The sequence below is a fragment of the Dasypus novemcinctus genome, chromosome 6 (genome assembly GCF_030445035.2).
Source record: "Dasypus novemcinctus isolate mDasNov1 chromosome 6, mDasNov1.1.hap2, whole genome shotgun sequence".
NCBI classification, from domain to species: Eukaryota; Metazoa; Chordata; class Mammalia; order Cingulata; family Dasypodidae; genus Dasypus; species Dasypus novemcinctus.
In genome coordinates, this window is record NC_080678.1 from 4349343 (window position 1) to 4374020 (window position 24678).

A 24678-nucleotide genomic window follows, 5' to 3' on the forward strand; every position below is an offset into this window, starting at 1 on the left:
TCTTCAGGGGCCAGCATCTCCACGATGGCGCCTTAGCCTCAAAATTGGGAGCCAATGAGTTTCCGTTGTTTAAGCGGACACATGGCGTGGATTTGCTTGAGGAGCCAAGGAAATTAAAACATTCTCACGTGCGTACATATTCAGGCACACATGCATGTGCACAAACCCACAGACATGCACGGCACAACATGCATGTGCACAAACCCACAGACATGCACATGCACACCCAGGCATGTGTGTGCATCCACATACACACATGTGTACTTCCTCACACATGTTCGCACACACATCCCCTCTGTGCACAAAGGCACACACATGTGCACATGTACACGTATGCACTCACACGTGCAGGCACCTGGGTACACCCACACACACACGTGCCACACACACACAAAGCAACGCAGTGACCAAAGGTTAAGTCTCAGACGGGGGTTTGGGGCTGTGTGCTACGCCCTCTCGGAAGCTTGTCTCCCGTCAAGTGCTCCTTCAGGGAGGTTATGCTGGGAATTTCTAAAACTCCAGAAATAACCTGCAGGTGGACTATGTCACCACACTGTGCCGAGTGGACTCACAAGGCTAAACCAACTTTGGAGCACAAAGAGCTTTAATGATTCCGGTAGAGTTTCTTTGGTTCGAGTGACGGAGGGGCTCTGCTCTGCCAGGGTGCCGAGGGCACAGAGGGCGCTGGAAGTCCACCTGCCAGGGTGGCGGAGTGGCCCGGCGTCCCCAGCCCACGGGGGCCCCAGGCGCACAGAAGCGGGGCCACGCACCGGCCCGGGCGCGTCCCCGTCGAGGGTGAGACACACACTCTACGCTACTGACCAGCCTCACAAAGGCAGACGATGCGAAATACTGTATTTGGTCCCGGCTCGGAGTCTACAGCGAATACACAGCAGCGTTTGCGTCACTACGGAAGCGGGGGAGAGAGGGCCAACCCCGACCTGCACGTCGCGCGGGGAGCTGCGACGCGCGGCCCACGGCGCCAGGGTCCAGGACGGCGGGCACACGCCGAGCGCGGGAAGCAGGTTCCTTGGGCCCAAAGGTCTCCGGGACCACCGCGCACGGCAGGGAAGGGCTCGGAATGTTCCAGCACATCCTCTTCTCCGAGGTGGAGTTCGAAGGGTTTACTCCCGGCGAAGGCCCCTCCCCCACGGGTCAGAACTTTGACGAATCACAGTGATGAGAGCCGGCGACCACACGTGACATGCGCAGAGCGCCCGGGGTAACCAAACCGCGCGCTCTGCACGGCCTGCGAACAGGCGACGTGTGTGCGTGCGAGCGCGCGGCCACAGACCTGAGCTGAGGGGGCGGAGCGGCGCGCACGGGCTCCCGTGGCGCCGGGGCGCACAGGCTCTGCCTCCGCGGGGACCCCCAGATCCCCCGTCCGTCTTGCAGACGCGTGTCCTTGGGGTCAGGACTCCGCCCAGCTGCGCCCGGAAAAGCAAAAAGGAAAAGATTCCCAGGCTGGACGGGATCAGTCCTGGACCTGGTTTTGCCAGCCGAGTCTGTTGAAGGGTGCTTGGGCGTCTCCCCACCGGGAAACCCGCGGCCCTCGGAAGGCGACGCCAGGGTGCAGCCGAGTCCTCGCGGCCGTCGTGGGGTCTGCCGGGCGGGGAGCATCCCAGACGAGGGGCAGTGCTCGTGGCCGGTGGAGACTCGCTCGGGCCCAGGGCCGGTGGCAGAGCACTTGGGAAACGCCAGGGGACCCTGCCCGGCTGCGGCATCCGGCCAGCCCGGCTGCGTGGGCCTCACCTGGAGGGTCTCAGCACTGCTGGGCGCCTCTGATAAGGTCCTGCCCACCTCTGGGCGGCCCCTGGGCTCAGTCATGGGCACCAAGAACGGGCAGGTGACAGCGACAAGGGTTGGCGTGGGCGCGCACCACCTGGGCCTGCAAGGGGCATGAGCGACCCGCTCAGGAAGTCCGCTCAGCCACCAGCGACCTCGCGCGACCTCCCGGGGAGGGCCCCGGCTCCGCCCAGGGGGCCGGCGTGGGGGGCGCGGCCGTCGGGGCTGCCCCCCTCCCGCTACACTGTGGTCTCGTTCCTCCAGGGCCCCGTCCGGATGTTGCCCGCCACGTCGGGGCCGTAGGGCCCGCCCTCCCCCTTGAGCGGCCCGTTCTGTCCCGGGCCGCTGAAAGGCAGCGACGGGGTCCTGCGGAGCATCTCCAGGTGCGCGCCCCGCGCAGCGCAGCCGTAGAGCACTGGGCTGGCGGCGCGGCCCTCGGGCGGCCCGGCCAGGGGGAGGGGCTCGCCCTGCGCGCAGCAGGCCGGCGAGTGCGCCGCCGCGGGGCCCTCGAGCGAGCTGGGGGGGCTGTCTGTGCGCGAGCTGGGGGGGCTGCCGTCCAGGCTCGAGGGGATGTGGTAGGCGTACTCGCGCTCCGCCGCCGCCCCTGGCCGGCTGAAGTACGGGGGCTTAGTTCTGGCCTGGAGGCACCTGTGCAGGTGCAGCTCGTGCCCGAAAGCGTCCTGCTGGTGCACGTGCGCCTCGTCCTCCATCAGCTGCTCGCAGTGCGTCTTGGCGCAGCAGGGCGTGGCCGGCGACAGGCAGCGGACGTGGCCCTGCGCCGCCTGCAGGTTGGTCATCTTGCAGTGGCCGGGCGGGTGGCCGAAGGCCCTTGGCCTTCCGGGGCACGGGGAGTCCTGCAGGCAGGCCGCGGGGCCCAGCACGTCCCCGTTGGCGTCCGCCTTGGCGCGGGTGCTGCCCGTGGCCGAGCGGGCGCCCCGGCGGGAGGGGCAGCAGGCCCACCAGCAGCGCCACACGTCGTCGCGCTTGGCGCAGTGGTGGATGAGCACGAAGAGCCCGAGCGTCACGCAGAAGGCCCCGTACAGGCAGCTGAAGACCATGTCCAGGAGGTGGCCCTGCGACACGGCCAGCGCCCCGAAGGCCCACGTGGCCGCGAAGAGGAGCAGCGTGAAGGCGGCGGCTCGCAGCTGGGCCTTGAAGGAGTGCTCGTTCTGCAGCAGTGAGGCGGCCAGGGCGTCGCCGGCGCGAGGCGGGGGCGGCCGCGTCCCGGGGCTGGGGCCCACCTCAGGCACTGCCAGGCGCTGCTGCTCTTCCGTCCGCGCCCTGAGCTCGTACCTGCGCTCCGGGTGGCGCCGCAGCTGGACGTAGGTGCCCAGGAAGTACGCGCAGGTGACGAGGGCGATGAAGGCGGCTGGCCCGTAGAAGGCGCCCAGGCTGGGTTCCCAGGCCATCCAGCAGCTGCGGGGGAGAGCAGGTCACTCGGCGCCCAGGGCGCAGGAGGGCTCCCCAGGCGAGCATGCACACAGCACCCATTGCACCCCCAGGGCAACTCCCGCACCCCCGTGCACACACACCCCATTTGCACACTACTGCATCCCTGTGCACACTCAAGCACCCCCAGTTGCATGTACATGCACCCCAGTGGCTCATTCAGGCAGCCCTGCTGCACACGCCCTCGGCAGGGCGAGCGCCTTGGTTTTATTGGGGTCGTTGTCTTCCCTGCATTCATCTGGATTAACAGAATTTTTAATGGTGAATTAACTTAATTTCTAATAAGGAAACAAATATAAAATTAAACTAGGGGACAAGGGAATACCACTTCCTGGGACTGCAGCAGGATGTGGGGTCTGCTGTTCCGGGTGGACTGACTGAGCCCGAGGCAGCCCCAGGTCACCCCCCGAGGGCTGACAGGAGGCCCCGCAGCACGTGCTCCCGCCGCCCGTGCCCCAGGGGTCAGACAGAGCCCGCCCTCAGCGACCCAGCAAGCAGAGGGCAAAGGCCGGAGCGCAGGGGCTGGGGGATGCTGCCCCCCCCCCAGGGCCCAGTGGGCTCTGCCTGCATGGGGGTTGGGTGAGGAGCTGGAGGGAGCATCCCGTCCTGGGGGGCCACGAGGAAGCAGAAATCACCTCATGGGTGGGGCCTGAGCGCAGGCCGGGGTGGTGAGAAGAGATGGGGGCGGGCGGGGGACACTGGAAGTGGGGAGGGGCTGGGCAGGCCTGGCCAGGGGTCACGGGCACATGGCGCGTCGGCATGTCCTCTCCAGGGTGGGGGTGCATGCTTTCAGGGTGTCCGTGGTGCTGACCTCTGTTGTTCCCTGGTCCCCCCAGCTAAGGACACCTGCCTCGTGGCCCCCAGGGGGTGAAGGCAGAGCCCACACTGGCTCCAGCCCGTCTGCAGCGCAGGGGCAGAAGGACAGAGCGGCTGCAGGGGACCAGGGCAGGGCCCCGGGACCAGGACTTCTTGCTCCGTCTCCCTGTGGACATTTCAGGGACGGTCCCGGGGTGGGCCCCAAGCCCCGAGTCTTATCTCGTTCCAGGGCTGACGCTTTGGGCAAGGATGGCGACCCCCGGGAGCCCAGCCCGCCCCCTCCCCGCCCTGCTGCTGCTTGGCTGAGCCAGGTACTCACTAGGCGACAGCCTCGTCCTCTGTCCCGTAATTCCTGATGTTTGTGGCCGCCGTGACCCCACAGATGATGAAGGGGACCCCTCCACTGATGAGGTAGAACCTGTAAGAGGCAGGGGCACACTCACTGCCTGTGACGGTATGTGGTCCGGCACCCTCTCGCAGCCCAGGAGGCCCCCGCCAGGCCCGGGCCTTGGGGTTCCCACGCGTGGACACCCCCAGTGGGGCAAAGGCATGGGGGCTAGGCCCGGTGTGGCGCTGGGTTCCCACCAACAAGGCAGAGCCCACTTGGACGGGGCGGGGTCTGGCCCACAGGCGGCTGACACCGCGGCGAGCCGGCAGCTGAGTGCGCCGTGCCCAGTCCTCTGGGGTGCCCTCCACCCCGGGACCATGCCTCCTCCAGGGCGGCCAGCAGTGGCTGGTCACATGGGGCGTGTGGAAGTGCTGCCCCTTGCCTTGGGGTGGGCAGCTCTGAAGGCCCCTCCAGCTCCAGAGCCCGGGGTCAGCTGGGGCCTTGCTCGTGAGAGCCCCAAGCCCACCCACAGCCTTCCCTGCCGTCCCGTGTCCTCCATGCCTCACCCCCCACACTGACCCCCGGCGCTCGGCCCCAGACCTGAGATGGGGACCCCCCGGGCAGGCCCAGGAAGCGTAAGCAAGGGCTGGAGGGGACCCCCGGGCAGGCCCAGGAAGCATAAGCAAGGGCTGGAGGGGGTGATGCAAGATGTGGGCACGGCCCAGCGCGAGGAGTGGGGGCCTCCACGGTGGCCCAGCACCATCTGCCCCCGGCGCCCGTGTTGTCTGCGCTTTGCTGTGCCGCAGCCCTGGGCCAGCTGCTTGCGGTGGAGACGAGGGAGTGACACGGAAGGGCCGGGCACCACCGATGCACACCCACACCTGGGGACCTCGGGACCCTCTGGTTCGGCTCTGTCCCTCAGTGGTTCAGGCGTTAGTTCTGATGGGGTCCACTGTGCCCAGAAGGACGTGGAGAGCCACACATGACCGGGAGTGGGGTCAGCACGGGGGCCACAGCCTAAAGGCCGCGAGAGCCAGGAGGCTGGGGGATTTGTTGCTACACCCGGGCTGGGTCATTCTCAGAGTGGGCAGGGGGCCTGGGCCAGGGATCCGGGGACATGCCTTCCTGGCGGGCGAGAAATGGCTCAGTCGCAGCAGCGCGGCCGTGTGGGAGGCTTAGGGGGCTTCCCGTGGCCCCTGGGAGATTCGGGGGCTGAGCGAGGGGCCGAGCCTCCTGTTTAGAGAAGGAAGCCCATCCTCCTTTAGACAAGGTGGACGGCGATGCCCGGGCAGCCGTCTGCACATGGCAGGCAGGTAGGGGAATCAGACCGGCCACACTGAAGGCTGGACTCGATGAGGTCCCTCCCCGTGAGGAGAGGAGAGGCCCAGCCTAGACTCTGAGAAGCCCCCTTGCTGCGGGGATTTTAGCCCACCTGGAGGATCTCACCTGGGGGCCCTCACCTGGGGGACATGTGGGTGGGTGCACAGTGAGCAAGGCTCAGCTCCCGCCCAGAGTAAATTCTGGCCCCTTGGGGTCCCAGCTCTTGCCATCTTGAGAACACCATGAGCCTCAGCTTTTCAAGTTCACTGAATCTTTTTCTGTTATCCCAAATATGCTCTAAGCCCATGCAGTAAAATTTTCATTTGTTGTATTATATTTTTCTAGAATATATATTTGATTCTTTTCTGCTGAGGTTTCCTATCTTTTTATTCATTGTGAGCATATTTTTCTTCACTTTATTGCTCATAATTACAACCAGGTCATCTCGGGGTTAATTTCTGGCACTGTCTCTTGTCTTGGAAATGGACCACCTTTTCCTGGTTTTTCATTGGCCATTGAATTTTGGACTGTGTCTTGGACATTGCATATGTTCTGTTGTAGAAACTCTGGATTCTGTTGGAGGCTCCTCTGAGAAACGTCGATACTTTTGTTTGACTGGGCAGTTTGCTTGGCTGGACTGACTGCAAACTCCATCTCCTGGGTAGCAGCCCTCAGTCCAGTTCTTCCACCCTTAGCTGAGTGCCTGCAGCCTCTCCTGAGCATGGCTGTTTTGGGGTCAGCCAGAGATCCCAACAGAATTTGGGGGCTTGCCTCTCCAGCTTTCCCCTTTCCAGAACCACTCCCTCAGCTTCTAACTGCCGTGGTTCCCATGAACTCTGTCCTTGGTCTTCAAGCCAGAAAGACCGTTTTCTGTCAGAACTTTAGCCTCCCCCATCTGGCAGCGAGTGCAGCCTGATTTCAAACTGAAGCCATAAAAAGCAAATGCCCTCCGTGCCCTTCTCCCAGGTGCTGATCTCCTAGTTCACTCTTCAGAGTCTTCAGACACTTCAGTGGCTTTTATGTTTGTTTCTTTTTGGTATTTTGTCCAAAATGCTGGCAACGGTTATCTGCAGAGGGCTGTTCTGGGACCTCCTTCCTCCGTCCCCGTGGCACGTCTGTGCCTTACGGGAGGCGTCTCCACCGCGGCTGCAGACGCAGGCTGGGGGGGTTCTTTCTGCCCCAGGGCACCTGCCCCCCTCAGCCCCGACCCAGTGCAGCCTGGCCTGAGGTGACCCAGTGTCTGCCTCCAGAGCGCCCCACGGCTGCCAGGGAGGTGGGGGCACCTCCGGCAGGAGTGGGGTGTGACGGGAAGGCCAGCCGAGCTCCACCCGTCTCCCATGGCCTCCCATTTGGCTCCCGTTTGACTTGCCATTTGGCTTCTTCTCTCAAGACACTAAAAATGTCCTCAGTCCCATGTGCTGAAAACTTGGTTTCCCTTGAAGAATGACAAGTATGCCGTGAACACGGGCTAATTCCCAGAGCCTGGAATAGCCATGACTAATATCCCAGGCATTAGTGTCCCCATCCTACAGGTGCCAGCAAGGGGCAGCAGGACCACGAGGCACGAGGCTTGGGTCCGAGGGGTGATGCTTTCTCTTTTTCTTTTTTTTTTTACCAGGAAGCCCCAGGGATCAAGCACAGGTCCTCCCGTATGGTAGGTGGAAGCCCTATCACTTGAGTCACATCACTTGAGCCACATTACACTTTTGTGCAATTGGTTCACCTCCAGGAGAAAGTTTCATTTCCTCTGTTCCTTCTCTGGGAACCTTGATCTGTTCTGTTTTTCATTTGCCTCTACAGTTTTTCACGTGCCTTTTATTGTCTTTATTTATTTTTTTGCAGAGACATGCAGAGCATTTTTATTTTTCATGTATGTGGTTAATGCTTATTTTCACTTGTAGGACAGAGTCACAGGTAGAATTGCAGGCAGGCTATCAGTGGGGTTCAAGGGTCTAAACACAACATCTAGTACACAGCAGGTTGCTTAATAAGGACTTTATATTCCTCAAAGCCCAACTTTTGGTACAGTAGACTGTCCATTAGCTCTTACGGAGATGCCATTTTTGATTGTTGTTACAGCACACGTTTGCCAATCAGGATTTCATTTCATTTTGGGTTGATTTACTCAGTTACCTTTAAAGGTCAGGGAGTAGGGCCCCTCCCCCCACAACAGAGTAGTATTCTTATTAGAAGTTCCTAAGGACGAGCAATTCCAGCATGCAAAGGGGGATAGGACATAGCCGGGAGGGTGGGACACAGTAGCCATCACCCAGGGGTAATATGTTCCATTGCTGTTGCTCCTTGCAGCCTGTGGGTCCTCTCCACTGTCCTCTCTGGTACACCCTTTAACACGCAGGATCCTCATTTGCTTCACAATGGTGCTTTCACCAGATTCTCCAGCACCTCATCTGACTGCCCTCCAAGTACAGGCGGCCCCCCAGGAGCCCCTGGCCAGCTCTGGCGCACCCCGGCAGGTGTGCGCGCCCTTTGCAGAGGTCCCTGGCCCTGGGAGCGCCGCCGGGCAAGGCAGGCTGTCACAGCCAACAGGGGCCCACAGCCGCGGGGGGCCCTGGCATGAGGTCCCGCCGTGGCTGGGACCTGGGCACAGGGCTCCGAGCCTCTTTCTCGGCACGGTGCTCGCGGCTGCCCCAGGAGCTGGCGGCCTCCAGGGCTCTTGCCCAATCCCTGTCCCCTTTCATTGTCTTTAGCTGCTTTTGCCTGCAGGGCAAATTCTGGGTGAAGAGTCAGCCGGAGAGGATTTCCCAAGTCGTAATTCCCCAGCCAGGGACCCATAACGGGGCACAGATGGCTCCAAGGTGCCCTAGGAAGGGGCTCAGGAAGGGCTCCCAGAGCCTCTGACTTCAGAAATGTGGCCTTAAGCGAACTGTTGCCTGCACCCCCGACGGGTGTGCTGGGCCTCTGAATGTCCACGGCCTCCACCCTGCCTGGGGGTGGTTGAGACAATGGCCGCTGCCACCTTTCTGGGGTGGGATGAAACCGTTGCTCAGAGCTGGGACCCAGCAATATGAATTTTCTAATCAAAAGCCATCATCAGTGCTTGGCTGTGACCACCTGCTCTGGAGAAAGGATTTTTATGCCCCTTTCTGCCAGCAGCAAGCCAGGGCCTGGACTCCAAGGTGGCCGGCCATGAGCGTGGGTGATGGGTGCTGGCAGCTGCTGGGTGCAGGGAGCAAGTCCCTGCTCTCCCTGTATTTATCTGTGTCCCCCTCCTGCTCTGTCCTGGGTGCTGCAGAGTTCTTCTGGCCTCTGGAGCATTAGACGGCCGTTTCGGTGGGAGAATGAGTCTTGGTGCTCCCTACTCCACCATCTTCCCTGGAAATCCACGAAGTCATAATGTTTTTAGAGGAAAACATAGGAGAATATTTTCGTGACTTGGCGTAGGCAAAGCTTTCTTAGGCAGGGTGCAGAAAGCAATATACAAAAAAATAAAAAAATTTGATAAACTAGATTCCATCCACATTAACATCTGCTGTCACCAAAGATACTGTTAAGAAAACGAGGAGACAGCTGGGGACTGGGAAAATGTTTCCTAAACTTATTTCTGACAAAGGAAGTACTATGGATTTATAAAGAATGCTTCCAACTGAAAAATAATTTTTAAAAATCCAATAAAAATGGGTAAAAATTTGAACAGTCGTTTCATAAAATAAGACATCCAAATGACCAATGAACACATGGAGTTAATGACATTGGTCATCAGGGAAACTCAAAGGAAAATCACATGTGCTGCCATGACCAGGCTGGAATCGCTTGGGTTCAAAAGACAAATGTCCTGGGCACTGGAACTCTCCCACCCCTCTCCCACCCCACTGGGGAGATGTAAAATGGTGCTGCCAGTTTGGAAAAAGGATGGTAGCTTCATTTAAATTAAACGTGCACCTGCCCTATGACCCCGATGTCTCAGCCGTGGTATGGAGAAAGCATGTAGCCCCGCGGAGCCTGCAGCCACGAGGGGGCGGCTTGCCCGGAACCCCCCCCGGACCTCGCCCCACGGGTAGACTCAGTGCCGCAGTGCACCTCCCTTCCCGGGCGCCGCGGCTGGGAGAGGGGCCCCTGGTCTGGTCAGCCCCAGAATACACCGGGGGCGGGCCCGCGGTTCTCGGACGCCTCTGCAGCCCAAGCTGGATGGAGCCGCAGCGGGATGCTCTGTGGTCACTCTGCTGGCCAGCGTCCTGGATGGCAGAGAAGCACCCGCTGCTGCTGAGAAGGGAACGAGGGGCCCCCCGCACCGGGATCGCCTTGAGCCACGGGGTGCCCTCCACCTCCGCTGAGAGCGGGAACTCTGAGTTCACCCTGCGCCACGTGTCAGCTCGATTCACCCGGCCCCCTCCCCGGCAGCAAGGGTCGGCCCCTGGCAGGCGCGGTGCCCTGCCCTGTGGGGAGAGCACCTGAAAGCACGCAGGAGGCTGGCCCCGGCTCTCGGTCCCTGCCCGGTCAGCAGGGCGGACTGCGGGGTCGGCCGCGCTCCCATGATGCCCCACCCCCTGCTCCCCTCTTCTCCCGAACGCTCGGCCCCCATGCCCTTTGGCCCTCTCCTGCGTGCCCCAGCTTCCGTCACTCTCACTGGGTCACAGGAAGCCCCCGTATCCTCTGCAGCCACCTGCGTCGGGGCCAGCTCAGCCGCCCCACCGGACACCCCGAGTCCACGTGGCTCCCAGAGGGGCAGGTCTGTCTTTTCCTTTTTGCTAAAAGTTTCTAGAAAGAGAGGCGACTCAATCTCAGCAAACCCCAGGAGCTACCGGGCACGACCACCACCAGGATTCCAATTTCCATGGAAATGAGCAGGGCAAGAAGAACGAGGCGGGGGCCCAGGGGCCTGTGGCACCTGGGAGGGTGGTCTGGACAGTGACCAGGGCGATGGAGCGCTCACCTGTGAGAAAGTCCAAGCTGGCGATGTGAGGGAGTCCACACCCCATCCCTGCACGCAACCGCGCCGGGCCTGGCCAGGGGTCTGTGTCGCTCAAGCTTGGGGCGGCTCTGGGCACCTGGGTGGGAGCCCAGGAGGCAGCGCCTCCAGGACCAGGAAAGGGCGGGGCGGGCTCCAAGGGAGCCCCCCTGCCGCACCCGATTTGAGCCCAGGGAGCCCCATTTCGGATGTGGGCCCTCAGATGTGTGAAGACTGAATGTGGTTTTAAGCCACAAGAGCGTGGCAGGGCGGCCCCAGCCCCACGCCAGGAGGGCCACCAGCACTAGCCCGGAAGGACATTCTGAAGAGGGGTGGGGCTCTTAAAAAGACACAGCACCCACTACCCACAGCCTCAAGACCAGGAACTTGTCTCTCAAAAGACGGCTTTTAGGCACAGCTGTTATCATGCATCTGTTCTGTACAGGGCTGTGACGAAGACTGTGGAAAGAACCTTACAGGCCACGAAGGAAGAGGCTGCCCAAAGGAAAAATGGGGGAGCCCTGAGCAGGCACCTCAGAGCCACACGGCCACTGCCCACGCCAGGGCCAGCGGGGAGGCCGTGGGGCACCGGGCGTTCACCTGCGGAGCACGTTAGGGCCGCTACCTCGGGGGCCCTGGAGCTGGTGCTACACATGCCTCGGACCCACGTTTCCACGCCACGGGATTCCAATCCACGGGACTGTCCACACCCGTCCAAAGCGTGCCATCAGCAGATAGGCAGCTATACCTGGTCCACTCGTGCAGTCCTGATTTCACAGCCATGAAGAGCGAGGAGGCAGCACCCAGCCTCCGTGGGCCTCAGAAGGCAACGTGCAGGAGGGTAAAACATAGCACGCACGCGTCTGTCCACACAGCAGCAATCAGGGCCGGCGGCGTTCTGGCCGAGGCTGGACTGGCCTTCTGGGGTGGAGGCCCCCAGCCGATGTGGGGTCTGCGCCCCAGCAGGGGGCACTCGGTGTGGTCCAGCGCAGGGCTGGGGCTGCGTGTCGCTGTGGACACTGGGAGGCGGGCACCCGGTCCCGCCAGCCCTGTCCGCAGCGGCCAGGCCGGCTCTTCCCTTCCCGCTCTCCTCCTGCAATCAGCAGGGTCGGTGCCTGCCGGCCCAGCCACGGCGGGGGCCGCCCACCGAGCCCGCGCTCCCCGGCACTCGGCTCCGGACGCGTGGTCCCCTTTTCTCTCGGAGGCTGTTCCCCCAATAAAATCCGTGCACAATTAACCCCATCTCCGAGCCAGCTCTTGAGGCGGGGCCACCGGGGCCGCAGCCGCCGCTTCCATGAGACAGAGCGAGAGCGAGGGGACGCGACGGTCCGTGGAGAAGCAGCCGGGGAACTGGTGCAGGCCCCGAGCCTCTCGCTCACACGCACCCGCCCGGGCCTCGCCGCAGGGCCGTGCCACGCCCAGGCGCGCACCGCTGAGGGCTTGGCGCGAACTCCGCCTGACTCCGGTTCCCGGCTCTACCAGCCTCTGCGAAGCCCCCGTCAGGCCGCAGCGGGGGCGCGGGCTTCGCGGCCGGGCCCTCGTCACCCTCGAGCCACACGAACACCGGAGCCCGCGGCCGCCGGACACCTTCCCATTGCCACCGGCACCCCGGCCCGTGTCGCTGCCCGTTCAACCAGGCGCAGGACGTGTGGGGGTGCGGCTTTCCAGGTCACTGGGGAGCGAGCCCCACGCTGGTAGAACGGGGGTGAGCCCCCCACGCTGACAGAATAGGGTGAGACCCTCCATGCTGGTAGAGCCTCTGTGGGCAACCAAAGAGGGGGCCAACCACGCAGGCCGAGGGGTCTGCTCCTGGGTGGGTGGGCTGTGGGGGTCCGCCCGGCTGGCCAGTCCCCCTTGCTCTCCAGGACAGTCTCATAGAAGCGCCAGGCTCATCCCTGCTCCCCAACCCCAAGGACAGATTCTGGAGGCCTGGGGGGAGGGCTTTGGGTTCCCTGGGGACTGAGAGAATCACCCCAACAAATAACCAGAACTGCAGGAGAGAAGGACTTAGAAACTGGGTGCAGAGGGCTGACCTGCCTCACCACCTTCGGCACAGTGAGGGGGCCCTCCCACATCAGTGCTGGGGTGCTCTCCAGGGGGATGATGCCCTGAGGGTGGGCATCGGTGCATCTCACAAACACACCCCAGAGAGGGGAAGGGGCCGCCCCGAGCTCCTCGCGCGCTGGGGCCCTGCCCAACGCCAGGCGAGAGAAGGGCTGGAGGCTCCGCGTGTCCTCTGAGGGACGCTGGGCTGGGCGGGGGGCAGTGGTGGCGGGCAGTGGCAGGGGGCCGGCCTCTTAAGGAGCTGAGGTTTGAGGGGCCCCCGGGCGGCCCCGGCGGGGTGCTGTGGCCACAGAGCCCTGCTGCCCGGGATCTTCCCCGGGCGTCCTCTGCCCCCAGAACGGAAAGCGCTGCATGACACAGACCTTCTCTTGGCCTGGGGAGTGCTCGGCTCTCCCCCTGCACGGGAGCCAAGTGGGCAGGGCGGTGTGAGGGGCTGGGCAGGGCGGGGCTTGGGCACCCACCAGGCGGCCCGGGTGCGGCGCGTCTGCCTGGAAGGTGGAGGTAGGAGCAGACGGTGAGTGCTCGGGACGGGGTGCCCTGGAGGAGCCCCCCCATTGGGCCTGCCAGCCTCCTGCCCTCCCCCGGCTCCCCACCCGCTGGCCCTGCCGGGGGGCAAAGCGGGGGGCTGGGGGGAGGTGCCCACGGGGCTGCTCGGGGCAGCAGCGCAGCAGTGGGCTCGCTCTCCAGTCTAGGGTGGTCGCTGGCCCTCGGTGGGGCTCCACTCCTGGGGTGCTCGGGGCTGCGGGGAGGTGGGTGGCAGGGAGGGGCCTGGCCGCCCTCCCGCCAAGGGCACTGGGGCCTCAGGCAGGGCCTGGGGTGATCCCAGAGGCCGGGAAGTTGTGTGGGGGGTCACGGCGCCCCCACGGACAGTCAGGGGAGAAAGGCCTTCCAACAAGCGAAGGTCCCCAGCTGCCCGATGCCGGGGGGCCTGTGGGGCCCTCTGAGCCGCTGTCCTCTGCTCTGCTCTGGACCCAGCGGGCAGCTCCCATCCTCGCCGTCCACCCCCGAGGCCTCGCGGTCGCTCGTCTCCAAACGCCCTGGAAGTCGCCACTAGTTCCTGCTCCGGGCAACAAGTCCTCGAGGTGGGACCCCCCACTGCTGAGCCGTCCTGACTCATTAGCCCCCCCCCGGGAGCCTCCCCAGTATGCCCGTGTCCCTTGGGCGCAGGGTGTCCGGCTCGCATCCAGCTGTGGCCTCACGAGGATGCTCTTTGTCCAGACGCCAAGCCTGGCCATTTCCCTTCACTTTGGGGGTCTGCTCCCCACATCAGCCAGGGTAACCCTGGTGCAGCACCTCCTGCCCCGTGGGGCCTGCACTGACCAGCCTGTCCCCGGCGGGCAGCTGGCCCAGAATGGCTCACCCGCCCAGGAGACAGCCGTGGGCCACAAGGACGCCCACAAGCCCACACGCCGTACGCGCCCCTCAATGCCCGAGGCACATGTCCCTCTTCAAGACCGTCCCCCGGCCCCGGGGGCACTATGACTGCCTCCACCTGCTGCCCCCTGTCCTGGTGGAGGGCCACGGCCGAGGGCATTGGGGCGCTGCAGCCCCCTTCCCAGGCTGCTCCTTCCCACATGTGGACTCCACAGGCACGGGGTCGGGGAGGCCGCGGCTCCAGACAAGCCCCGGGACGGTTTTTCATGCAGCGGTGGGGACTGCTGTCGCAGAGGACATTCTGGGGTGAGCACAGTAAGAGGAGGTGGGGGATGGCAAGCCCACGGCCCCGTGAGGAGACGCCCCTGCCCCCTGCACTGCACCTTCCCTGAACGCCCATTCGCGGTCCCCGCCCGTCCTGAGGCGGGAGCTGCCGTGGCGCAGGTGGCGATGCCAACCTGCTGGTCCAGTGCCGCCGGCCACTCCTTCAGGACCCCCCGAGAGCAGACACGTGCACAGGAGCCACCTGCACCATCTGCTCAGCACGCTGCTTCTAGAGTCACCCACAAACCTGATCGCACAGTAGCTTGGAGGCTTAGCACGGCTCTGCGGCTGCACACCGAGGGCGTGGAGACCCGTGGGCAGGCCTGGGGCTGGACCCCTGGGCAGGCCTGGGGCTGGACCCCTGGGGTCCCACACGGTTGGGGGCTCCGGCAGGCGTCAGCCGGTCTGTCCTGGGCCAGCCCCGATCCGGCGGCTTTGGGCCACCTGGACAGGCCTTGCTGCACCGGCGCCTCCCAGGGCCGCGGTCCTCCCTTGGTCTCCTGCCAGGACAGTGTTAAGTCCTGCGCGGGCGCCACGGCTGAGGGGAGCCAGCAGGGGCCTCTCCCTGCCCTCCCTGCCGTCCCCGAGGGTAGACCTTCCAGGCCTGCGGACAAAGCCCTGGGAGAGGCCCTGCGGGCCCAGAGCCTGTCCCCGCTCAGAACCCGGGGCCCCGCTGGGGCGCAGCAGGGACGCGACCGCGGGAATCCCCAAGGGGCTGGGCGGGCCGGAAGGGCTGGAGCGGGAGAGGCCAGGCCCGGGGCGTGCGGGCGGGGTAGGGGCCTGCTGCCTGGGGGGCTTTCCCGCCGAGGGAAGAGCAAACCCGGGCCAGGGTCTCCCTGCTCGGCAAATACTGCAGCGGGCCCCAAGACCAGGAGAGGCAGTGCCGGCGCTGGGCGAGGGACGGCAGCTGTCTACTTGGCAGGGAGGGGTGTGGGGGGCGGGGCCGTGCGGGCAGGGGTGTGTGTGGGCGGGGCCATGAGTGTGTGTGTGTGTGTGTGTGTGTGTGTGTGTGTGTGTGTGGACGGGGCCGTTGGGGCAGGGGCGCGAGGGGGTGGGGCAGTGCCAGCAGGTGTGTGTGTGGGCGGGGCCGTGTGGGCGGGGTGTGTGTGGGCGGGGCCGTGCAGGCAGGGGCGCAGGAGGGCAGGCTGTGCCCACCACCTGGACAGGCATGACAGGCCGCTGAGGGTCTGGGGTGGGGGGGTGTCCCTTGACCAGGATGCGGCTCTGGACCCGGCTGCTCTGGGGGCGGGGGCCCACACGTAGCCCCCGCCTTCCCTTCTAGAGGGGAGGGCCCGTGCCCCGGGAGGTCTGGTCCTGCTACAATGTGTCAGGCGGCCTTTGCTTTGGAACCAAGGATGCCCCTGAAGCCCCTTCCAGACCTGAGGGGACGGACACTGTGGGGCCGGCTGGAGCCTCCCACTGCTGGGCACACACCTGGCACATCCCCCTGGATACACACCTGGACACAAACCAGGCATCCACCTGGGCACACGGCTGTCACCATTCTGCGGCTGTTTCCTGAGCTCCTTCCTGGGCCAGGTTGGGTGTGGGAGACCCAAAGGGGTTACACCTGGGGGCATCTTTGGGAGGGGCAGGTCTCCAGAGCTTGCGCTGGCTGCCTTCCCTCGCTCCTTCAGGAGAGAGGGACAAACGGGCAGGTGCAGCGGCCAAGCCAGGGCAGGTACTCTGTGGCCTTGGCTGCTCCATCTGCACACAGGAGTGGGCGTACCTCACCTGCCTGCACACAGGAGCGGGCATACCTCACCCACCTGCATGCAGAAGCAGGGGTACCTCACCTGCCCGCACGCAGGAGCAGGGGTACATCACCTGCCTGCACGCAGGAGTGGGCGTACCTCACCTGCCTGCACACAGGAGTGGGCATACCTCACCCACCTGCATGCAGGAGCAGGGGTACCTCACCTGCCTGCACGCAGGAGTGGGCATACCTCACCCACCTGCATGCAGGAGCAGGGGTACCTCACCTGCCCGCAAGCAGGAGCAGGGGTACATCACCTGCCTGCATGCAGGAGTGGGCGTACCTCACCTGCCTGCACAAAGGAGCAGGGTTACCTCACCTACCTTCACACAGGAGCAGGGGTACCTCACCTGCCTACACCTGGAGGGCCAGATCACTCCCATCTTTCTCGGCCCTTGTGAAGAGATCTAAGAGACATTTATGAAGTGCCACAGGGCCATAAGACCAAGAGCTCGCAGTGTCGTGAAACGCCCTGTTCTGCAGGGTGTGGTCGAGCGGCTGCATGGCCACTGACCACCCCCCACCTGCCTGCGACCCCAGCTGGCTTGGAGGGTGACTTGTGCCTGGACAGGAATTCTAAACGGAAAAGAAGGGAGCGGCTGCCTCCTGCCGGCTGTTCCCAGCCGCAGTGCCCGAGGCTCCCAGCTCCAGGAGGGGGCTGGCTGGGCCCGTGCTTGGCCACGAGTGCACAGCAGGTCTGAGATCCTGCTGCGGGGTCTCTGGCCGGAGATGGGGCTGCTCGCTGGGGGGCGCTGCAGGGACCCCTGCCTCCCCCTGGGCCTGCGCGTGGCGCCCAGTCAGAGACCGAATGCCGGGTTTTACCAGTGCTGTGTCCCTGCGTCCCTCCTCACGTGTCTTGGTGCAATTATGTTCTTCTGGTAGAAAAACCACTAGCAGGCCTTCAATGGGAAACTACTTGGGTGTACTTTATCAGGAAGGGCAAACGAGATCGCAAAATTAGGGTGCAATTACACATAGCTAAATTGAGAACTGGCCCCTGAAAATCTATAAAACGGCAATGAGAAGGTCTACTTGCTTCTGAAGCGGCTTCCCTTTGACGGCGGGAGTAGATGTGGGAAAAGCCGCCCCTCCAGGGACCCCAAAAGCGGGCTGACCAGCGGGGTTTGGAGAGGAGCCGCCGAGCACTGAAGCCTCTGAAACCTCTGCCTGGCGTGTGCGCTGCCATTTCAGCTGCGTCCCCAGGGAATTAAATTAGCGGATGCTGACAAGATGCCCACGGGGTAGCTGTGCTTAAAAACCTGAGCTACGTGCTCGGCGACCTGTGATTATTAAATTCTGGTGCAACATCGACCATGGCAGTAAGATTGGGCAGTCAACTGAAATCACAGGGAGGGCTGTGGTTTGAACAGAGGTTAAAAGGGAATTCAGGAGTTGACGAAGCGGGATGGGGAAATTCTGGCGTAAAATCCTAAGCAGGCTAGCAATCTTTCAGAAGCGGGCGCCAAGCAGTTCCTTCTGTCTCGTGGGGGAAGGGGGAGCCCCGAGTGGGCAATGGCCACCCTTGTTCTCTGCATTTCAGGGTTTCTCAGGGTTTCCTAACCAATCTCTTTTTCTCTCATCCTTTTCTCTCTTTTCTCGCCCATGTAGTCAGATATTAACAGAGATTCAGGAAGCTTCTCTGGAAGTGTGCGGGAAGTATTCCCACGTAGCCCTGCTGCTGCTCTCCAGAGGTGCCTGCTGTGGGGTTGGCCCTTTCCCGGGGGTGGAGCTTGGCTTCTGGCACCTTCCCTACGTTCTTGGCCTGCGGGGCGTGGGCCCCTGCTGGCCCGGCCTGCCCAGACCGCGTGGCAAATGCTGTGATTTACAGCCACCGCTGCTCTCCTCCCCGGGGTCGAGGTCCTTGGCAGCTCTGCTGGCCATGCGGCACACCTCCGTGGCCAGTCCAGCACGAGCCTGGATCTGAGTCTCAGCAGCTTCCCTGGCAGAAATGCTGCACATGCAGCGCGGTGCTCGGCTCCTGCAGACGGGGCGTGCTATGTGTGGATTCCCTCCCGCCCACGGAGGGGGACGTTGGAAGCTGCTCCTGGGCCCATTCAGGTCTGCACCTGGGCCCTGGCAGGCACTGCACCTGGGCCTGTCCAGGTGTTGCACCTGGGCTCTTGCAGATGCTGCACCTGGTCCCTGAAGGTGCTGCACCTGGGCCTGTCAGGAGCTGCACCTGGGCCCTGGCAGGCATTGCACCCGGGCCTGTCCAGGTGCTGCACCTGGGCCCTGCAGGCGCTGCACTTGGGCCCTTCCAAGTCTGCACCTGGGCTCTTGCAGATGCTGCACCTGGGCCCTGCAGGAGCTGCACTTGGTCCCTGTAGGCGCTGCACCTGGGCCCTGCAGGAGCTGCACCTGGGCCTGTCAGGCGCTGCACCTGGGCTCTGCAGGAGCTGCCTGGTGGGTCTCTCGCCCCTTGCTGGCCCTGCTGTGCAGCTCTGGCTGAGATAAACCACAGCTGTGACTGCAGCAGCCTCAGAGGCCTGTGAGGGCTGGAACACCCACGACGATGGCTAGGCCTGATGGCACTCCCGTTTCGGAGTGAATATTTGGTCAGATGGCTTTCCGCCAGCGCCACCCTGCTCCGCTCAGCCACTGAGGTTATTCACAACCTAAGCAACAGGTACCAGCTGAGCCCCTATCTTTATCTGTTCGCTGCTTCAACAATTAGAGAGCAGGTGCTGTATGACAAGCTCTGAGAATAGAAAAAAGACGCAGCCCTTTCCCTGTGCTTTTGGGAGCACAGCCAAAAGCACCAAGTGAGCTCAAGTGGGAGGGTCGCCAGACAGTCTGGGGGAGGCCTGCGGGGCTGGGGGGCCCAGATCGTTTGTGAGCCCAGGGCCTCCGGCAGGTGTCAACTGAGAGGACGCCAGGCCTGCAGGGAAGGGGCTGCGTGGGGGCCGAGGGCAGGGTCCCTGTGGCTGAGCGGCGGGAGAGGCGGGGTGCAGAGGGCCTGGCCTGGGCCGAGTCAGGGGTCCCCTGGGAGAGGAGTCCTGCAGGTGGGTGGTGGCTGCCCAGGGCCCCGGGGGAGAGGGAAGTGGTGGCTGGGGGAGGGTCCGGGGAATGGAGGGCGGTGGGCTGGAGAGCGATTTGGGGCCTGGCCTGGTGTGGGGAGGGGGAGGGGAGTAGACGGGGACCGTGCCTGGCTTCCTGGGGACGGCGGGGGCTACCATGCCGGTCCCTGAGCTGTGCAGCCACGGGGCGGGGCTGGTGGCAAGGTCACGCGATGGTGGACACGCTGCGGAGGTGCCGCGGGCACCCGAGGACACAGGCTTCCGGGAGCCGGCAGCGACTTGGCACCAGGTCCACAGGCAGGGGGGGCCACGGGCAGGGAGGTCACGGGCAGGGAGGCCATGGGCGGGGGGTTCCATAGCTGGGGGTCCACGGGCAGGGGGTCCACAGGTGTGGGTCCACAGGCTGGGAGGCCACGGGCGGGGGTCCACAGGTGAGGGTCCACAGGTGGGGGTCCATGGGCAAGGGGTCCACGGGCAGGGAGGCCACAGGTGGGGGTCCACGGGCAGGGGTCCACAGGTGAGGGTCCACGGGCAGGGAGGCCACAGGTGAGGGCCCACAGGCGGGGGTCCACAGGCAGGGAGGCCATGGGCAGGGGGTCCATAGGTGGGGGTCCACAGGTGGGGGTCCACAGGCAGGGAAGCCATGGGTGGGGGGGTCCATAGCTGGGGGTCCACGGGCAGGGGGTCCACAGGTGGGGGTCCACAGGCAGGGGGGCCACAGGCAGAGGGCCACGGGCGGGGTCCCATGGCAGGTACTGGGGTGTCTTGACAAGCTGGGGCCCAAGGTGAAGTGGCCTCGCCTCATCAGGGACCCCTGCGGTGGGGTGGGGGTGGCACGGCCGTGTCTCTGTGAGCCCCTCTGGGTCCCACCTCTCCCTGAAGCTCTGAACCCTGCTCTGCTCGGGCTGGTCCTGCCTGACGGCCTTGGCCCCCCGTGACAAGACCACGCAGACCCCTGCTGGGCGCCAAGATTGCCCTGCCCCAAACACCCCCTGCACCTGGCAGCCAGCTGGGGGGACAGCGCCTGGGGGCCTGGCCTCGCGCACTCAGCTCACGGCCACGCTGGGGACCCCAGGGGCAGCAGCTCTTCTTCCGGCTCTGAGCCCAGGCTCTCCCCAGAGGGACGGCCCTTACAGGGCAGGGGCTCCCCCAGCCCCCGAGTCTCCCCGACAGGCTCACCTGGCTGTGGGGGCTGCACAGCAGGACGGCTCCCCTATTTGCAGAATAGCCCACCCACTCGTCCTGCTCCTCCCTCCGCTCCTGCCCCCAACCTCCCCCTCCTCCCTCCCTCCTCCCTCCTTGCCTGTCTGGTCCCCTGTGCTACAATGCAGTTTTCTGAACACAGAGAAGGAACGAGGTAGCACAAGCTTCCTCCACATCGTGAGCACGCTCCTTGGCCACGCTCTGGCTAAGGGCATGTGCCACGTGTGGACTGACCTGGCACTCCCCCCACTCAGCTGGTGTGAAGGCTTTTAGCACAGTTCTAAACAACGGTTTTTCCTGAAAATCCAGGGGTCCTTTTCTCTGACTAGTTGACTTGACAACAAGCAAATGGCCGAGAAACCACAGGCGGGTGCCTCATACTGGGGCCGGAAGCCAGTGCCCAGCTTACAGAGGACGACAGAAACCTCCTGAGCAGGCGTGTGTGTGCATGTGTGTACGTGTATGTGCATGTGCGCGCTTGTGCATGCATGAATGTGCGTGTGTGTGTGCTTCCGTGTGCATGCATGTACACACATACCCTGGCAGAGGCCCGAGTTCTACGCGGCAGACCACACGTGCCCTATGCGCCCGTGTGGGCTTGGGTGACGCGGCCGACGAGGGGCAGCAGGGGTGGGCCCTGGTTTCCCCGTCGTGGGGACCCCAAGTTGCGGCGCCCCCCACATGGACTCAGGAGGGTGACGGCTTCTAACTCGGCCGCGAGGCCAATTCACCTTCAGAGACCCGGGGTCTCCGAAGGTCACCCACCGCAGTCTGTGGGCACGCTTGGGCCAGGATGCTCCGAGGGGCAGGCAGGACCCTGCCGTCCTCCATGCTCTGCTCCCCGAGGCCCCTCCTCTGGCCTCTGGGCCTTGCCTGTGCTGGGGTCCCCTGTATGGAGAGCGTGCTCACCAAAGCTCCCCTGGCCACGTGGCCCCAAAGCTCACGCAGAGCTTTCTCTTGGGAGGTCGGGTGCATGAAAGTTCGCAGACTGCAGGTCCCGCTAGGTTATGTGGCTGCAGCTCCTTGAAATCGCCCTGAAATGGACTTGGTTTTCCCCAGAGCTAAGAGGGCTGCGCAGAGAGCCTGTCGAGGGACGGGGGACCCCCTGTGGCCCCTCATGGAGAGGGAGGGCTCAGCGTGCCCCGCACCGCCCTCCTCCCTGAGCAGAACTCCGAGGCTCCTTCCTGTACCCTGGAAACCAGGACTTGGGGGGGAGTCGGCAGTGAACGGATTCCACGTCTCAGAGTATCAGCGCCCCCCCGGCTGTCTCCACCAAGACCTCGACGCGCGGCCCCCGAGGGCGGCTGCCGCCCCCATCGCAGCGCGGGCCGGGCCCGTGAGACTCTGGGGGTCTCAGTCCCCATGCTCCTGACGTCACGCGCAGGCTCCTCTAAGCTCTGGGAGCGGGGCTGGGGCGAGGACGGCCACCGCAGGGCCAACGGCGAGCACCTCGGACGGGGGGCCGAGGGGGGCACAAGCGGGTGCACGGGGTGGAGGAGGTGGGCGGGGCCTGCGAAGAGGAAACCGAGGCAAGGGGCCCCGCAGTCCGGGTGTGGAGACCGGGGTGGGAACGGGAGGGGAGCGAGGGGCCGGGGCCAAGGCACACCCCAGGGGCTGCCCCCCCAGGCTTCCAGCCCCGCGGGGGCGAGCGTGGAAGAAGCAGGTTGAAGGCAGGCTGCGGGGGCGGGAGAGGGACGGTGGGCGGCCGGGAGAGAGCGCGGGGTGGGGGTGGGGGGCATTTGGACTGAGCAGAGCCGCACTTGCACGGCGTGAGGACCCCAGGTGCACAGGCCCCCCCAGGCCCTCCGAGGCCCCCACGGGTTCAGCAGCAGCGGGACTCGGGCTGTGCTGCACTTTGCGAGGCCCAGCGCCAGGCTCCGAGGGGGTGCACATTTCCAGGGGTCCAACCACCCTGGAGGCTCTGCTCGGACCACTCAGGCCACGGAAGCATCTCAGCCACCTGTGGGAGCTGCCCGAGCCCCAAGGGCCTGGGCTAGTCCAGACGTGGGCTCTGCCCGGGAGCCGGAGCCCAGGCTGCCTGATGGCCGTGGAGGGCAGGAGCTGCCAGGCCACAGAGCACAGCGTCCACCCCCGAGACCCACCCCACGGCCTCTGCTGGCTCATTCTGGGTGCTGCCCGTCGGCAGACAGGCCCGTGGAGGGCCCTTCTCCTTGTTTCACAGATGTCGTGCCCAAGCAGGGCCAAGCAGGGTGGGCGCCAGCCTGCAGCCATCCCCGTGCTGTGTTGGGAAGACCTGGATGCCACACCCCTCTCCAGGGGACCCCCGGGCCCCACAGGACCGGACCACGGAGGCAGGCCGAGCGGTCAGCCCGCTGACCCAGACCAAGGCCGTGAACCCCCGTCTTGTGTTCTGAAAAGAGCCGCAGAGGCTGCCGAGTGGTGCCCTTGGACAGTCTTGGTCAAGGACAGTGGCGGGCAGCAGCTGAGGGGGCCCTGCCTTCCAGCCTCGTCTCCCATGCAGACCCAGGCCCCGGAGCCCCCGGCGCGGCGCAGCGTCTCCTGCACATCCACTTTCTGATGCTCGGTAGGAGAACCGGCACCCTACCGCCCGCCCGTCTCACCCTTGACTGACCTGGGGAGCGCTGGGGCTCAGGGAGGTCGCTGTGCCCAGGGGCGAGGGCAGTCAGGAAACGCTGGGGGAGCGTGGAGCCTGGGGACATCCCCGTGAGGCCGGGCCTTTGGGACCGAGGAAGGAGCAGTGGTGGGGAGGGGAGGGGATGGAAGGGGAAGGGAGGGGAGGGGAGGGAGGGTCTCCAGGCCGTGCAGAGGGACGGCCAGCGTGCTCAGAGTGGGGCACCTGTGTGGCTGCCTGCTTTTCTGCACGTCGCTCGGCCAGCACCACTCTCAGTGCTCTGTAGACTCAGCGAGACCCCCAGAGTTTGGCCGAGCCGACCCCTGTAGGGACATCAGGCCGTGCAAAGCGAGAGGGAGGTGCCAGGCAGCCCGTGGCCCTGCCCAGAGGCCGGGCAGCTCTTCAGTGACAGGTGCGCGTGGACTTCTAACTGGGGCCCTGGGGCGATGGAGCCCTTGCCCTGGCCCCGAGCACCCCCCACCCAGGCGCGCAGGGGGCCGTGTCACTCGGATCTGGGAATCAAGCCGGGCCGGGAAGCTCTGGGGGAGGAGTGACCTCCTCTCGGGTAGCGGGCAAGCGTGCTTGTGTGCGTCCTGCCAGGCTGCCTCCGGCCACGCACTCCAGGGCTCAGAGGCCCAGGGAGGGACAAGGCCCCGTGCGGGTCAGCCAGGCTGCAGCTGGCGCCCACTTGTGCCCAAGGCGTAGACAAGTGCAAGGCGAGGGCTTGACAGAAAAGGCCACGGGCTGCTGCCCCAGCCACGGCCGCTGGCCTTCCCTTAGGAAAGGGGCGCACGGCTGCTCCCCAACTGAAGTGAAGTGAGTTCCACGTTCCCAGTCTGCCAGCCAAGTGAACCACCCAGGATTCCCCGCCTGGACGCGGCGAGGGGCGGCCCCACCCCCCTCCCAGCACAGCTGCCGAATCCTGGTGCCCGAGGGAGCGCAGGGCCACCACAGTGGCCAGCATCTCCCCTTCCCAACCTGCCGCCACCCCGGCCGAGGCCCACGAACATGCACCCAAGAGCGCACCCGACACCAGCGTGCGTGGGGGTTCTGCCGGCAGCGCCCCTGCCAACCATACGCCGGATTTGTTTTCACACTGCCTGCCCTGCCAGGGCCCAGCACCCTGCAGGGAGCCTCTATTCCAGGTGCACATGAGCGGCGCTCCAGCAGCCCCTGCTCCACCTGCCCCCTCCAGGGCCCAGCACCCTGCGGGGAGCCCCTGCCCCGGGCGCGCACACACGGCGCTCCAGCACCCCTGATCCACCTGCCCCCTCCAGGGCCCAGCACCCCGCGGGGAGCCCCTGCCCCGGGCGCGCACACACGGCGCTCCAGCAGCCCCTGATCCACCTGCCCCCTCCAGGGCCCAGCACCCCGCGGGGAGCCCCTGCCCCGGGCGCGCACACACGGCGCTCCAGCAGCCCCTGATCCACCTGCCCCCTCCAGGGCCCAGCACCCCGCGGGGAGCCCCTGCCCCGGGCGCGCACACACGGCGCTCCAGCACCCCTGATCCACCTGCCCCCTCCAGGGCCCAGCACCCCGCGGGGAGCCCCTGCCCCGGGCGCGCACACACGGCGCTCCAGCAGCCCCTGATCCACCTGCCCCCTCCAGGGCCCAGCACCCCGCGGGGAGCCCCTGCCCCGGGCGCGCACACACGGCGCTCCAGCAGCCCCTGATCCACCTGCCCCCTCCAGGGCCCAGCACCCCGCGGGGAGCCCCTGCCCCGGGCGCGCACACACGGCGCTC

The 24678-nt window shown here is 64.9% G+C and overlaps 1 protein-coding gene across 1 annotated transcript in view; it reads right to left on the minus strand.

Annotated features, from left to right (window-relative positions):
- Positions 1-609: 609 nt before the first annotated feature.
- The window catches only part of ADGRA1 (adhesion G protein-coupled receptor A1), a 30588-nt gene continuing 6519 nt past the window's right edge, over positions 610-24678 (minus strand). The window contains exons 4-5 of the mRNA XM_058299603.2: positions 4370-4468; positions 610-3201 (exon numbers count right to left, since the gene is read on the minus strand). Coding sequence (XP_058155586.2) covers positions 2025-3201; positions 4370-4468 — 1276 coding nt within the window. The 3' untranslated portion in view covers positions 610-2024. The remainder of the gene's footprint in view (positions 3202-4369; positions 4469-24678) is intronic.